This window comes from Dendrobates tinctorius, unplaced genomic scaffold (genome assembly GCF_039654945.1).
Source record: "Dendrobates tinctorius isolate UK_male_01 unplaced genomic scaffold, ASM3965494v1 ptg000016l, whole genome shotgun sequence".
Lineage (NCBI taxonomy): Eukaryota > Metazoa > Chordata > Amphibia > Anura > Dendrobatidae > Dendrobates > Dendrobates tinctorius.
The window spans coordinates 57,374,794-57,390,799 of NW_027361684.1; the positions used below are offsets into that span (position 1 = coordinate 57,374,794).

Genomic DNA, 16,006 nt, shown 5'->3' on the forward strand with positions numbered 1-16,006 from the left:
AAAGAAGACCAAAGAACTGTCTGAGGACTTGAGAAACCGAATTGTGAGGAAGCATGAGCAATCTCAAGGCTACAAGTCCATCTCCAAAGACCTGAATGTTCCTGTGTCTACCGTACGCAGTGTCATCAAGACGTTTAAAGCCCATGGCACTGTGGCTAACCTCCCTAGATGTGGACAGAAAAGAAAAATTGACAAGAGATTTCAACGCAAGATTGTGCGGATGTTGGATAAAGAACCTCGACTATCATCCCAACAAGTTCAAGCTGCCCTGCAGTCCGAGGGTACAACAGTGTCAACCCGTACTATCCGTCGGCGTCTGAATGAAAAGGGACTGTATGGTAGGAGACCCAGGAAGACCCCACTTCTTACCCCAAGACATAAAAAAGCCAGGCTGGAGTTTGCCAAAACTTACCTGAAAAGGCCTAAAACATTTTGGAAGAATGTTCTCTGGTTAGATGAGACAAAGGTAAAACTTTTTGGGCAAAGGCATCAACATAGAGTTTACAGGAGAAAAAAAGAGGCATTCAAAGAAAAAACACGGTCCCTACAGTCAAACATGGCGGAGGTTCCCTGATGTTTTGGGGTTGCTTTGATGCCTCTGGCACTGGACTGCTTGACCGTGTGCATGGCGTTATGAAGTCTGAAGACTACCAACAAATTTTGCAGCATAATGTAGGGCCCAGTGTGAGAAAGCTGGGTCTCCCTCAGAGGTCATGGGTCTTCCAGCAGGACAATGACCCAAAACGCACTTCAAAAAGCACTAGAAAATGGTTTGAGAGAAAGCACTGGAGACTTCTAAGGTGGCCAGCAATGAGTCCAGACCTGAATCCCATAGAACACCTGTGGAGAGATCTAAAAATGGCAGTTTGGAGAAGGCACCCTTCAAATATCAGGGACCTGGAGCAGTTTGTCAAAGAAGAATGGTCTAAAATTCCAGCAGAGCATTGTAAGAAACTCATTAATGGTTACCGGAAGCGGTTGGTCGCAGTTATCTTGGCTAAAGATTGTGCAACCAAGTATTAGGCTGAGGGTGCCAATACTTTTGTCTGGCCCATTTTTGGAGTTTTGTGTGAAATGATCAATGTTTTGCTTTTTGCTTCTTGCTTCATTCTCTTTTGTGTTTTTTAATTTAAGACAAATTAAATGAAGATAATAATACCAAAGAATTTGTGATTGCAATCATTTTCAGGAAGAAACTGAGTATTATCTGACAGAATTGCAGGGGTGTCAATACTTTTGGCCACAACTGTATATGGACCTAACTGTATATATATGTGTGTGATCCTTGCAAGCTGGAAAAAAAACGCAGATGACTACACCATCATATACACCATCATAGATTAACATTGGTACGAATTCAGTCCAATTTTTTATCGGATTGAATTAGTCCGATTTCATTGCAAGTGAAGCCCTAAAAGGCTGTGTCTTCTGAACTTTTTTGCCAACGGATTACTGCTGGATCCATTCTAATGGATCATTACTGGATATGTGACCATAGTCTTGAAGTGAAAATGCCCTGGATCCCACTTCGGCAAACAGAGCAAATTTCTGTGCTGAGACCCATAAAACAGGTTCTCTTTCATGTTCATATGTCCTAAAAAGATGGTATTTTGATGTTAACTGTTTGTAGTAAATATTATGAATAATCAGTATGGCCATATTTGCAACTTCCACAGTACCAGTCTGACAACATTTCTCTTTGGCACGGCCAAGTCTTATCACCCATTGTCCCTGCATAGCTGGGATTTACCATGCTGCCACCATTTCTATATGTGATGTTGGACATTCACTTGCTTAGAATAACTAGGGGCTATTAAGACACCATAATGTGAGTTTTCTCCTCTCTCTTAGGTTTCTGTCTGTCCTCATACACAAATTTCAGCTGATGCTAGTGAGTGAAAGTGGCGGTAGCAGAGCGTTCCTCGCAAAGTATGCCGACACAAAGCTTGAGCTTTCCACTGGACCGCTGTGCTGCTGCTGTGTGTGCTTTCCGAGAAAAAATATTCACAGGTTGGTGTACAAGGTGTTAATACCTACCCTTCCCCGACTCTGTTATCACAGAAGATAATCTGCTCGGCTGGCTGTACACACATAGATTTTGATATGTTATCTGATTATTATAATACACATGATATATACATGGATTTTGCATGACAGTTTTTCTAGTAGCCACTGACTTTTTTACAGCAATGATAGGAATCAGTAGGCCATTGTTCCCTCTACAGGAGACCTAAAACACGTTAGAAAAATGTTGGCCAATCCCAATGGCAAGGCATCTCAATATTAGCCCCGATGGCAAGGCATCTCAACATTAGCCCGGATGGCAAAGCATCTCAACATTAGCCCCAATAGCAAAGCATCTCAATATTAGCCCTGATGGCAAGGCATCTCAACATTAGCCCAATAGCAAGGCATCTCCACATTAGCCCCGATGGCAAAGCATCTCAACATTAGCCCCAATAGCAAAGCATCTCAACATTAGCCCCAATAGCAAGGCATCTCAACATTAGCCCTCATGGCAAGGCATCTCAACATTACCTCCCATGGCAAGGTATTTCAACATTAGCCCCCATGGCAAGGCATCTCAACATTAGCCCTGATGGCAAGGCATCTCAACATTAGCCCCAATGGCAAGGCATCTCAACTTGAGCCCCAATAGCAAAGCATCTCAACATTAGCCCCAATAGCAAGGCATCTCAACATTAGCCCTCATGGCAAGACATTTCAACATTAGCCCCATCACAAGGCATCTCAACATTAGCTCCCATGGCAAGGCATCTCAACATTAGCCCCGATGTCAAGGCATCTCAACATTAGCCCCAATGGCAAGGCATCTCAAATTTAGCCCTGATGGCAAGGCATCTCAACTTTAGCCCCGATGGCAAGGCATCTCAACATTAGCCATCCTTTGTTTCAATGGGAGTAAAGCTTCTGTCTCAGGTGTATGGAAGCTTCTTTTCCCCTCTCTCCACTGAGAATACATGCATGCTCATTTAAGCCAAGCAAGCTTGTATATGAGTGAAAAAGGGTTAGCGTTAGGAGGAATAGCTGTCTGCCACATATTTGTTCAAGTTGTATGGGCACCTTAAAACAAGTTAGTTGAATCAGATTGCATAATTTGAAATGGTATTGTCTACTGAAATTATCCAAGAGAAAAATCTTGATATTATCAACAATATAAGAGACATTGAACAGATGACACTGATGTTTGGTATTTTTTTTCTCTGATTTTACTGATTTAAAATTAAGTACTCCATTTTTCCTAAAAACAAATCCAGTTTTATAAATATACAGTGGGTATGGAAAGTTTTCAGACCCCTTTAAATTTTTCACTCTTTGTTTCTTTACAGCGATTTGGTAATTTCAAAAAAGTTCTTTTTTTTCTCATTAATGTACATTCTGCACCCCATCTTGACTGAAAAAAACAGAAATATAGACATTTTTGCAAATTTATTAAAAAAGAAAAGACTAAATATCACATGGTCATAAGTATTCAGACCCTTTGCTCAGACACTCATATTTATGTCACATGCTGTCCATTTCCTTGTGATCCTCCTTGAGATGGTTCTACTCCTTTATTGGAGTCCAGCTGTGTTTAATTAAACTGTTAGGACTTGATTTGGAAGTGCACACACCTGTCTATATAAGACCTCACAGTTCACAGTGCATGTCAGACCAAATGAGAATCATGAGGTCAAAGGAGCTGGCCAAGGTGCTCAGAGACAGAATTGTGGCAAGGCACACATCTGGCCAAGGTTGCAAAAGAATTTCTGCAGTACTCAACGTTCCTAATAGCACATTGGCCTCCATAATCCTTAAATGGAAGTTTTGAACCACCAGAAGTCTTTCTAGACCTGGCTGTCCAGCCAAACTGAGCAATAGTGGGAGAAGAGCCTTGGTGAGAGAGGTAAAGAAGTACCCCAAGATCACTGTGGCTGAGCTCCACAGATGCAGTAGGGAGTTGGGAGAAAGTTCCACAAAGTCAACTATCCCTGCAGCCCTCCACTAGTTGGGCCTTTATGGCAGAGTGGCCTGATGGAAGCCTCTCCTCAGTGCAAGACATATGAAAGCCCGCATAGAGTTTGCTAAAAACACATGAAAGGACTCCCATACTATGAGAAATAAGATTCTCTGGTCTGATGAGACAAAGATAGACATTTTTAGTGATAATTCTAAGCGGTATGTGTGGAGAAAACCAGGCACTGCTCACCAGCTGCCCATTACAATCCCAACAGTGAAACATGGGGGTGGCACCATCATGCTATGTGGGTGTTTTTCAGCCGCAGGGACAGGATGACTGATTGCCATTGAAGGAAACATGAATGCGGCAAAGTACATAGATATTCTGGATGAAAACCTCTTCCAGAGTGCTCTGGACCTCAAACTTGGCCAAAGGTTCGCAAGACAATGACCCTAAGCACACAGCTAAAATATCAAAGGAGTGGCTTCGGAACAACTCTGTGACCATTCTTGATTGGCACAGCCATAGCCCTGACCTAAACCCAATTGAGCATCTCTGGAGAGACCTGAAAATGGCTGTCCACCAATGTTCACCATCCAACCTGATGGAACTGGAGAGGATCTGCAAGGAAGAATGGCAGAGGATCCCCAAATCCAGGTGTGAAAAACTTGTTGCATCATTCCCAAGAAGACTCATGGCTGTACTAGTTCAAAAGGGTCCTTCTATTCAATACTGAGCAAAGGGTCTGAATACTTATGACCATGTGATATTTCAGTTTTTCGTTTTTAATAAATTTGCAAAAATGTCTACATTTCTGAGGTTTTTTTCAGTCAAGATGGGATGCAGTATTGTGAAAAAAATAACATTTTTGAATTTACCAAATGGCTGCAATAAAACAAATAGTGAAAAATTGAAAGGGGTCTTAATACTTTCTGTACCCACTGTATATAATGTGTGCAATGTATAACAGAAATGGTATAGAATCATTCAAACTTAATGTGTCAGAAATTCTCTTGATATCGATGCAAAATTATAAGATATGAATTATCAACATAAAGCAAAAAAACAAATATTACGATATAATATTTTGATTTGTTTTCCATTTTTTCAGTCGTACTTTATTTATTCTGAAGTTGGGAACCTTTCAGTTTGCCTTGTTGAGGCCAATATTTATGTTTTTGTCAGTTGTACTTTGGACTAATGGAACATACGCCATTGGTGATGTAAGTATTGTACTGTTACTGGATGTACAATGTTCATCTACTTCTTTAGGACAGAGCACACAAAAAGAGATGAGTATGACTGAGTAAAGAAGGTGGAACACAAGGTGGGATTGGACGACAGTATAATGTGTATGAGGACGTCTTGACTCTCTCCCCCCAACATATGATGTCAGAGTAGAGAAGAACCTAATACATTGTAATTCCAAAGCTGTTCCTTTTGTTCTCGATGGAGTTAAGCTTCTTTCCAAGGAGTCTGGCAGTAGGTTTCTAAAAGAAAAATCAGGAACTCTTTGCAGTGGTGAGCGCTCCTGTGTATGGGTAAGTTGGACTAGATAGCTGTCAGTCAAACAATTGGACGCCAGCTGTCTAATGTGGACAAGTATGGCAACTACCTGCACCATCAAAAGACAATAAAGATGTCTGATTTAAGCCATGTGCATGAGAACAATGACAAATGTGTCTGTTTATCATGTTGCAAACCCTCCTTTAGCTGCTTGTTCCCTTCCTTCATAAATCTTAGACTGTCCGGGTCCAGGTGGTGGTTGAAATTAGGCAATCTGGGAAATTTTGCTTTATTTTAGTGTCATGATGAAGTCACTAAAGGTTCAAAAGGGTCCTGGATGCCCATGTTGAATGTAAAAATATTACAAATTACATGTACTAGATTACTAGATATGGGTCATTGATCCAAGGATTACTTCTGAATACCATATTTTTAGTATGCAATAAAATGTTCCCTAAGAGAGAGAAAAAAATGGGGAGTTTCCTTCCATTGGGTTACAGAATTGTAGGCTGAGCTGCATGGAAAAATATTATTCTTAGCCTTATATAAAGAATCAGGATACATGGATTTCAAGTGCGCTGCTGATTTAACGAACGGATCCGAAGACAAATTAATATAAGTTGATTTATTGTCAAAGTGTTTCAGAGTCAAATTTGACTCCTTCCTCAGGACAACCACGTAAGATTTGACTTTGAAACGCGTTGACAATAAACCACCGTATTAATTTAAATCAGCAGCATACTTGAAGACCATATATCATAGAATCATAGAATGGTAGAGTTGGAAGGGACCTCCTGGGTCATCTGGTCCAACCCCCTGCTCAAAGCAGGATTCACTAAATCATCCCGGACAGATGTCTGTCCAGCCTCTGTTTGAAGACTTCCATAGAAGAAGAACTTATTACCTCTCGTAGCAGCCTGTTCCACTCATTGATCACCCTAACTGTCAAAAAGTTTTTTCGAATATCTAAGGCTAGTTTCACACTAGCGTTTCTTGGAGCTGCGTCGGGCTGCGCCCAGCCGCTGCTAAGCTCCGCCCACAGCCGCGCCTCCTCCTGTTAGCTCCGCCTATGGGTGCATGACGCTGCATGCGACCTGCGCACCCTATCTTTAGCATTGGGTACGCAGGCCGTGCGCAGGTATGCGTTTTCCAGTGCATGCGTCCATTTGACGGTGCGCCGACCTGCGCCAAATGCACCGTGTTGCATTTTGGTGCTGGAACTAGCCTAATCTGTTTCTCCTCCCATTCAATTTCATTCCATTGCTTCTAGTCTTTCCTTGTGCAAATGAGAATAGAGATGATCCTTCTACAATGTGACAGCCCTTCAGATATTTGTAGACAGCTATTAAGTCAGTCTTCTTTTTTGCAAGCTAAACATTCCCAAATCCTGTAACCGTTCCTCATAAGACAAGGTTTACCATTCTGGTCATTCTTCTCTGAACTTGCTCCAGTTTGTTGATGTGTTTTTTAAAATGTGGTGCCCAAAACTGGACACAGTATTCCAGATGAGGTCTGACCAAAGAGGAGTAGAGGGCAATAATGACTTCACATGATCTAGAGACTGTATGCTTCTGTTAATACATCCCAGAATTGCATTTGCCGTTTTTGCTGCTCCATCACACTGTTAACTCATGTTCAGTTTATGATCTATTAGTATACCCAAGTCTTTTTCACATGGGCTGTTGCTTAGCCCTATACCGCCCATTCTGTATATGTTTTTATAATTTTTATTTCCCAGATGTAGTACTGATTGTAGAAACTTCACACGAGACCTCAAGCAGCTTGGACTGTGTGCCTCTCCACTCTTCCTCCAGACTCTGGGACCTTGATTTCCAAGGTCTAGTGTGATGTATCCACAATCGATGATGGTGTTGGGAGCCATGTCATCTGCTGGTGTAGGTCCACTGTGTTTTATCAAGACAAAAGTCAACGCATCCATCCATCTACCAGGAAATTTTAGAGCACTTCATGCTTTCCTCTGACAACAAGCTTTGTGTAGATGAACATTTCATTCTCCAGCAGGACATGGCACCTGTCCACACTGCCAAAAGTACCAATGCCTGGTTTAAAAACAACAGTATCACTGTGCTTGATTGGCCAGCAAACTCACCTGACCTTAACCCCATAAAGAATCTATGAGGTATTGTCAAGAGGAAGATGAGAGACACCAGACACAACAAAGCAGACAAGCTGAAGGCTGCAATCAAAGCAACCTGGGCTTCCATAACACCTCAGCAGTGCCACAGGCTGATCGACTCCATGCCACGCCGCATTGATGCATTAATTGATACAAAAGGAGCCCCGACCAAGTATTGAGGGCATTTACTGAACATACATTTCAGTAGGCCAACATTTCAGATTTTAAAATCATTTTTCAAGCTGGTGTTATAAAGTATTCTAATTTACTGAGATAATGACTTTTGGGTTTTCATTGGCTGTAAGCCATAATCATCAACATTATCAGAAATAACAGGCTGATCGCCTCCATGCCATGCCACATTACATAGTAACATAGTTATGAAGGTTGAATTAAGAATTTAAGTCCATCTAGTTCAACCCATATCCTATCCTAACTTGCCCTAACATGTTGATTCAGAGGAAGGCAAAAAAAACCCATGTAGCAAACAGTAAGCTTCACATTGGGGAAAAAAATTCCTTCCCGACTCCACATACGGCAATCAGACTAGCTCCCTGGATCAACGCAATATTAAGGAAACTAGGGTATATACCCTGTAATATTATACTTTTCAAGAAAGGCATCCAGTCCCTTCTTAAATTTTATTAGGGAATCACTCATTACATATGGCAGAGAGTTCCATAGTCTCACTACTCTTACAGTAAAGAATCCGCGTCTGTGAGTATGGTTAAACCTTCTTTCCTCCAGACATAGAGGATGCCCCCTTGTCCCTGTCACAGGTCTAAGAGTAAAAAGATCATTAGAAAGGTCTTGGTATTGTCCCCGCATATATTTATACATTGTAATAAGATCACCCCTAAGCCTTCGATTCTCCAAACTAAATAACCCCAAGTGTAATAACCTGTCTTGGTATTGCAGACCTCCTAGTTCCCTAATAACCTTGGTCACTCTTCTCTGCACCCGCTCCAGTTCAGCTATGTCTTTCTTATACACCGGAGACCAGAACTGTACACAGTATTCTAAGAGTGGTCGCACTAGTGACTTATATAGAGGTAAAATTATGTTCTCCTCATGAGCATCTATGCCTCTTTTAATGCATCCCATTATTTTATTTGCCTTTGCAGCAGCTGCCTGACACTGGCCACTAAATGTGAGTTTGTCATCCACCCATACACCCAGGTCTTTTTCAGTGACAGTTTTGCCCAGTGTTTTACAATTAAGCACATAATTATACATCTTGTTCATTCTACCCAAGTGCATGACCTCATTAAAGCTCATTTGCCATTTATCAGCCCAAGCTTCTAGTTTACATAAATCCTCCTGTAATATAAAATTGTCCTCCTCTGTATTGATTACCCTGCAGAGTTTAGTGTCATCTGCAAATATTGAAATTCTACTCTCTATGTCCCCTACAAGGTCATTAATAAATATGTTAAAAAGAAGCGCGGGCCCAAAACTGACCCTTGTGGTACCCCACTGCTAACCGTACCTAGTCCGAGTGTGCTCCATTAATAACCACCCTTTGTTTCCTATCCCTGAGCCAGCTCTTAACCCACCTACACTTATTTTCCCCTATCCCCATTGTTCTCATTTTATGTATCAACCTTTTGTGTGGCACCTTATCGAAAGCTTTTGAAAAGTCCATGTACACCACGTCCACTGCATTCCCTTGGTCCAGTGCAGTAATTGATGCAAAAGGAGCCCCAACCAAGTATTGAGTGCATTTACTGAACATACAGTACATTTCAGTAGGCCAACATTTCGGATTTTAAAATAATTTTTTCAAGCTGGGGTTATAAAGTATTCTAATTTACTGAGATAATGAATTTGGGGTTTTCATTGGCTGTAAGCCATAATCATCAACATTAACAGAAATAAACACATGAAATAGATCACTCTGTTTGTAATGACTCTATATAATATATGGGTTCAAATTTTGTATTGAAAAACTGAAATAAATTAAACTTTTTGCTGATATTTTAATTTTGTAAGATGCAGGGGTATTCCAAGGGCCTTTGATGGTTTAAACAGTCATTCTGTACTGAAAAATACTGTCGCGCATTAGCTGATTACATGAGCGGTTTACTTTGAGGAAATGTGACCCTCTATAAAGCTCTTTTATTCTAAAAATCAGTGGTCATTCCAGAATAAAGTTCAGTGATGAGAATGTGATGTTATCTATGATATATTAATTCCTTTTTTACTTCATTTATTCTTTAGGATGATCACTTGCATTCTTAAACTATCATACTCTGCACTCTCTATCTATGATTTCATCAGAGATACTGGAAAGTTGTTTTTCCATTAAATATGGCATGAATGTCACTCTAGACCAGTGTTCCCCAACTCCGGTCCTCAAGAGCAACCATCAGGTCATGTTTTCAGGATTTCCTTAACCTGCACAGGCAGGAATTCCATCACCTGCGAAATACCAAGGAAATCCTGAAAACATGACCTGTTGGGGAACACTGCTCTAGATGCTAATATACACATGGTCAAAATTTTTGGTACCCCTTAAATGACAGAAAAATCCACAATGGTCACAGAAATAACTTGAATCTGACAAAAGTAATAATAAATCAAAAATCTATCAAAATTAACAAATGGTAGTCAGACATTGCTTTTCAACCATGCTTCCACAGAATTAAAAAAAAATAAATAAAATTCATGAAATAGGCCTGGACAGGAATGATGGTACCCCTGAAAATAATGTGACAAAAGGGACATGTTAAATCGCGTTGTGTCCACTATTTAGCATCACAGGTGTCTACAATCAGTGAGTGGCCTGTATAGAGGGCTAGATACTCACTGTGCTGTTTGGTGACATGGTGTGTATCACACTCAACATGGACCAGAGGAAGAGAAGGAAAGAGTTGTCTCAGGAGATTAGAAAGAAAATTATAGACAAAGATGGTAAAGGTAAAAGTTATAAGACCTTCTCCAATCAGCTTGATGTTCCTATGACTACAGTTGCAGATATATATTGCAGAAATTTAAGCTCCAATGGACTGTAGCCAACCTCCCTGGACGTGACCGCAGGAGGAAAATTGATGACAAATCAAAGAGAGAGATAATACGAATGGTAACAAAGGAGCCCAGAAATTTTTTTTAAACAGATTAAAGGTGAACTTCAGGATCAAGGAACATCAGTGTCAGATTACACCATCCATCGTTCTATGAGCCAAAGTGGACTTCATGGGAGACGACTAAGGAGGACACCATTGTTGAAAATGGAAAAAAAAATCATTAAAAGGCCAGACAGGAATTTGCCAAACTTCATGTTGACAAGCCACAAAGCCTCTGGGAGAATGTCCTATGGACAGATGAGACAATAATGGAACTTTAAGGCAAGGCACATCAGCTCTATGTTCACAGATGGAAAAATGAAGCATATCACGAAAAGAACACTGTCCCTACTGTGAAACATGGAGGAGACTCTGTTATGTTCTTGGGCTCCTTTGCTGCATCTGGCACAGGGTATCTAAAATCTGTTCAGGGTACAATGAAATCTCAATACTATCAAGGGATTCTAGAGAGAAATGTGCTGCCTGCCCAGTGCCAGAAAGCTTGGCCTCAGTCTCAAGTCATGGGTCTTGCAACAGGATAATAACTCAAAACACACAGCTAAAAACACCCAAGAATGGCTAAGAGGAAAACAATGGACTATTCTGAAATGGCATTCTATGTGCCCTGACCTAAATCCTATTGAGCATCTTTGGAAAGAGCTGAAACATGCCGTCTGGAAAAGGCAACCTTCAAACACGAGACAACTGGAGCAGTTTGCTCTTGAGGAGTGGGCCAAAATACCTGTCGAGAGGTGCAGAAGTCTCATTGACAGTTACAGGAATCATTTGATTGCAGTGATTGCCTCAAAAAGTTGTGCACCAAAATATTAAGTTAAGGGTACCATCATTTTTGTCCAGGCCTATTTCACGAGTTTCATTTCTTTTTTAATTCTATGGAAGCATTGTTGAAAAGCAATGTCTGACTTTCATTTGTTCATTTTCATAGATTTTTGATGTATTACTTTTGTCAGATTCAAGCTATTTCTGTGACCATTGTGTGTATTTCTATCACAGAAAAACAGTCTGTTATTAAAAAAAATGAAAAAACTAGTCAATATTATGTCAGTCTATGGACAGTTGAATTAGCACTACAATAGAGACTTATACAATGCATACAGCTCCTTCAAGAAAAGATCTAGCTTAAAGGGAATCTGTCAGTAGGTTTTTGTTATGTAATCTGAGGGCAGCATGAGTTAGGTGCTGAGACACTGATTTCAGAGATGTGTCACTTATTAGGCTGTGTGCTGTTGTTTCAATACAATGAGTGTTTTTTCAGCAGAAGAATATCATTGCCGGACTAGGTGGCCATGTGCATCCTGGTCCAACCACGCCCCCAGAACTGATTAGCAGCTTACTATTGCTACACATTGTAGACAGGAAGCTGCTAATCAGGGGTGTGTGGGCGGAGTTAGCTTTCTGAACTCTGCTACATGCTACATCTAAAAACTCTGGTTGTATCCCAATGGCTGCACCCAGTAAACTAAGTGATACATTGCTAGAATCAGGATTTCTTTCTCTATACTCTACTGCTCTCAGAGGAGATAACAAAAACTCAGTGACAGATTCCCTTTAATCAATGTCATATCAACATGCAATAACGTAGTACAACATGACCTCTGTTAATGACTGTGCTCTGGTCTTTTGCAGGCACGTGCAGAATCTTCTACAATTTATATTAATATAATTGTTGGTGTGATCACTATTGTTGCACTCTGGGCTGTGGGAATCATGTTTAATCTCGTCAGACCTTCCTTAGTGGACAGAAATATTATTCCAAAATTTATTTGTTACCAGGTAAGATATCAAATTATTATACTTTTTTAACTTGCATAACTGTGACTATAAGGGTGTGTGCACACGTTGCGGTTTTAGCTGCGGATACACAGCGGATTTGGTCCTGCGGATCCGCAGCAGTTTCCATGCGGTTTACAGTACCATGTAAACCTATGGAAAACCAAATCCGCTATGCACATGCTGTGGAAAATTCCGCTCAGATTTGCTGCGGTTTATTTTCTGCAGCATGTTACTTCTTTTTTGCGGAACCGCAGCTGTACTGTACGTTCCGGGACGTACAAATCTCTCTCTCGCCAAGAGATGCGGATTCTATGCAGAAAAAGCCGCAGACTAATCCGCAACGTGTGCACACACCCTAAAGGCCCCGTCACACACAGCGATCTCGCCAGCGAGATCGCTGATTTTGTGACGCCACAGCGATCTCGCCAGCGATATCGCTGAGTGACATGGATCAGCGACCGCCCCCCCCACCCGCCGGGTATCGCTGATCGTGCTCGATCGTCCTGGGCCATTTTTTTGATCATTGGTCTCCCGCTGGCCAGCGCACATCGCTGCGTGTGGCAGCCTGACACCAGCGATCAGCGATGCTGACGCTGGTTTCCAATGTAAACAGCGATATCTAAGAGCCGTGCGGCTCTTAGATAACCGCTGTTTACCCTGGAAACCAGCGTGCACATTAACACACATTAACACAAGTGCTGCCATTGCAACAGTATGGACAAAAGTACTGGACTCGTTTCTCATGATGAATCCACTAAAATATATAGGTTTTGGTACATGATGTAAATAAAAGCCCCTTTAATTCTACATCTTTATTTAGTTATTTATATTAATTGTATGATCCAAATGATTTAAATTCTGCAATTAATCCAGGAGAAACGTAGCGATTCAGCCTGAGCGGATAGTGGATAACCCTTAATAAACAGTATTGGCAACCTAATATGTGGCCATATTAAATTATTCTATGCAACGAAAAAAGGCCTATGAATTTGGCTTTATAATAGGAATAAGCAAACCCGACTGTCAAAGTTAGGGGTCCGTACCGAACACCTAGTGTCCATGCATAGACCCCAAACACGGACTTCTCCCTGAACATCCGGTGTTTCCCACGCTGTCATCTGTGTGACAGCACGAGAAACACCATCATTGGTGGACCTGGTCTATAATGAGAGTAATACTCTTATCATCAGAAGTGTGTGATGGGCTGTAACCTTTTTACCGCCGTCCACAGATGCTGCCTCATATGCTGCCATCTGAATGACAGCGTGGGAACCGCAGCGCTCTGACTGGCGGTAACGAACTTCCCACCAATCAGAGAAAGCGCTTCTCGCTGTGTCATAAAGATGACAGCGTGGGAAACACTGGATGTTCGGGCCCCCTTTCATTTGAATGGGGTCCAGGTTCAAGTTCGTGTTCGGGTACCGTTCTAGTACCCGAACCAAACTTTTTTAAAATGTTCAGCAGAACCTATCAGACCCAAGCATTCATGGGTTCGTCCATCACTTCTTGATACCCTTCGAGATTATATCTAAGAGTGATGAAGGCTATGTTCACACCACATGTTTGCTTATGTTTTATGTCTATGCCAGTAAAGCTATCACCAAACACAGTAAATATGTCTAAAAGGTTTTTTGGCTAGTTGGAATCAAATATTGACTTTTACTTGGCTGGCACATGCTAATTTTCTGAAGAAAAAAAAATAGAATACTGTAGTAGACTAGATTTCACATACCTCAATAAAAAATATCCATTAAATTAATGTTTTTTATTTGGAAGTCTATGGATGAATGCCAATGTTAGACAGTTTTCTTTTAACATATACTTTAGGAGCTTTTCTAAGGGCTCATTCAGAAATCCGTGGATCTTGGTCTGATCTCGGATCACAATGTACAAACTGGCTGCAAATCTCCCAAGCACATTATGATATATATTTCTATTAGGCTGTCACCTTAAGTCAGTCCGTTCTCAGCCAGTCCATACATTGTCATCCGAGATTGGATCAAGATCTACAAATGTCTGAATGAGTCTTTAGAGTACACAATCAACAGAGGCTATAAAACTTGGAGTGGACACAGTAAAAATTTGGACTCTTGCAATATGTAGGCTTAACATTTCATCACATAAAAAATGAATCTGATTCCTTAGCATCATAAACACTTGTATGTAATTATGTGCAACTAAGAGTCCCAAAAGCAAATGAAAAACTATATATACTCCAGCTGCAAACATATAGAAATAATCATGAAAATAGTATAAATCCAATTACTTTATTAATCCAATATACAAAAATGCAAATTGTCGAGAAAAAAGCTAAATAAAACACCATTAAAAAAAATTAAAACTTATTGAAGAGTGTACTTATCAGTTTACAGGCTTAATACAAGTTGAACAATAAAGTTTCTGAAAATAATTAATATTATAGACGGTAATAAATGTAAGTAAGAGCAACAGGACCACTTCATAAAAAAATTATACAACAGTTCAAGACAATATCAATTTATACATAAACACAATCAGACCCCATAAACCAACTGACCATCCTAAATATAGGCCCATACCAACAATAAGCTGTATCTGCCAAACATCACATTGGCCAATGCACGTTTCACGAGCTACTTTATCAGGGGACAATAATTTGTGTTTTTGAATTTGAATTTCAATATACAAATATATTGTGGGTCTAAAAATACAATCTACAATGTTCACAACCTTCTTTTAAACAACACATGCTAAAATGATGTAAGTCAGTAATATTATCAGAAATATTACTTACTGATAATAATGTATGTCATGGTGCCAAAACTGCTTCCCAGAATCCCTGATTAAGTGTTTTGTAAAAAAAAAAAAAAACCCAAAAGAAAAAACAACAAGACACGTTTCTTGAGAAAAAAGAGAAAGTCCCACAAGGGATCTTATGAGATTTTACAGCTGCGAGAGAAAACATGATTACCAGTCAGCTTCTGTAACATCGTAAGAAAAATTTTGGAACATATACAAATTAAGCCATCTTTTACACATTGCAAGGACTGGGGAAAATATTCAAAAGACCTAAAACATTCAAAAAGGGAATCTGCCAGAATCAGACACTCTCTGTGCAATTGTAGCCGTCAATGTTTTACTCTGAAACTGTTAGGCAACTCAAAGAGTAAATATATATACCAAGGACCTTAATGTATTGTCATGAAAAAATACCCTAAGCAAATACTTTATTGATTAAAAACCAAAAAATTGGTCAAACACCATAAACCGTGACAAAAACTAAAACAAAATGTGTTCAAACAAAACCACCTAAGGGAGAGACTAGGAATCCCTGGTGTATCCCCTAAGCTTACACCTGCCTGGCAGCGGAGTTTGGCACCCTAGGGGGGAATGTTGTGGCACCGCCGCTCAATGATGGCTTGCCCTAGGGGCCCTGATATACCCTACAGCCACTAAGGGAGACCCACTACCCGATATCTCAGGGTACCCCTTGCACTAGACATAGATACTACTACTCTAAAGAGGATCCTAGTTCCCTTTAAAAATTTTTAAAAACAACAGAAC

General features: G+C 40.4%; 1 protein-coding gene across 1 annotated transcript in view; it reads left to right on the top strand.

The window, feature by feature from the left end:
* The window catches only part of LOC141080583 (organic solute transporter subunit alpha-like), a 67,956-nt gene that overhangs the window by 13,712 nt on the left and 38,238 nt on the right, over positions 1 to 16,006 (top strand). The window contains exons 4-6 of the mRNA XM_073565899.1: positions 1,852 to 2,010; positions 5,073 to 5,184; positions 12,317 to 12,463. Of these exons, the coding sequence (XP_073422000.1) occupies positions 1,852 to 2,010; positions 5,073 to 5,184; positions 12,317 to 12,463 (418 nt within the window). The remainder of the gene's footprint in view (positions 1 to 1,851; positions 2,011 to 5,072; positions 5,185 to 12,316; positions 12,464 to 16,006) is intronic.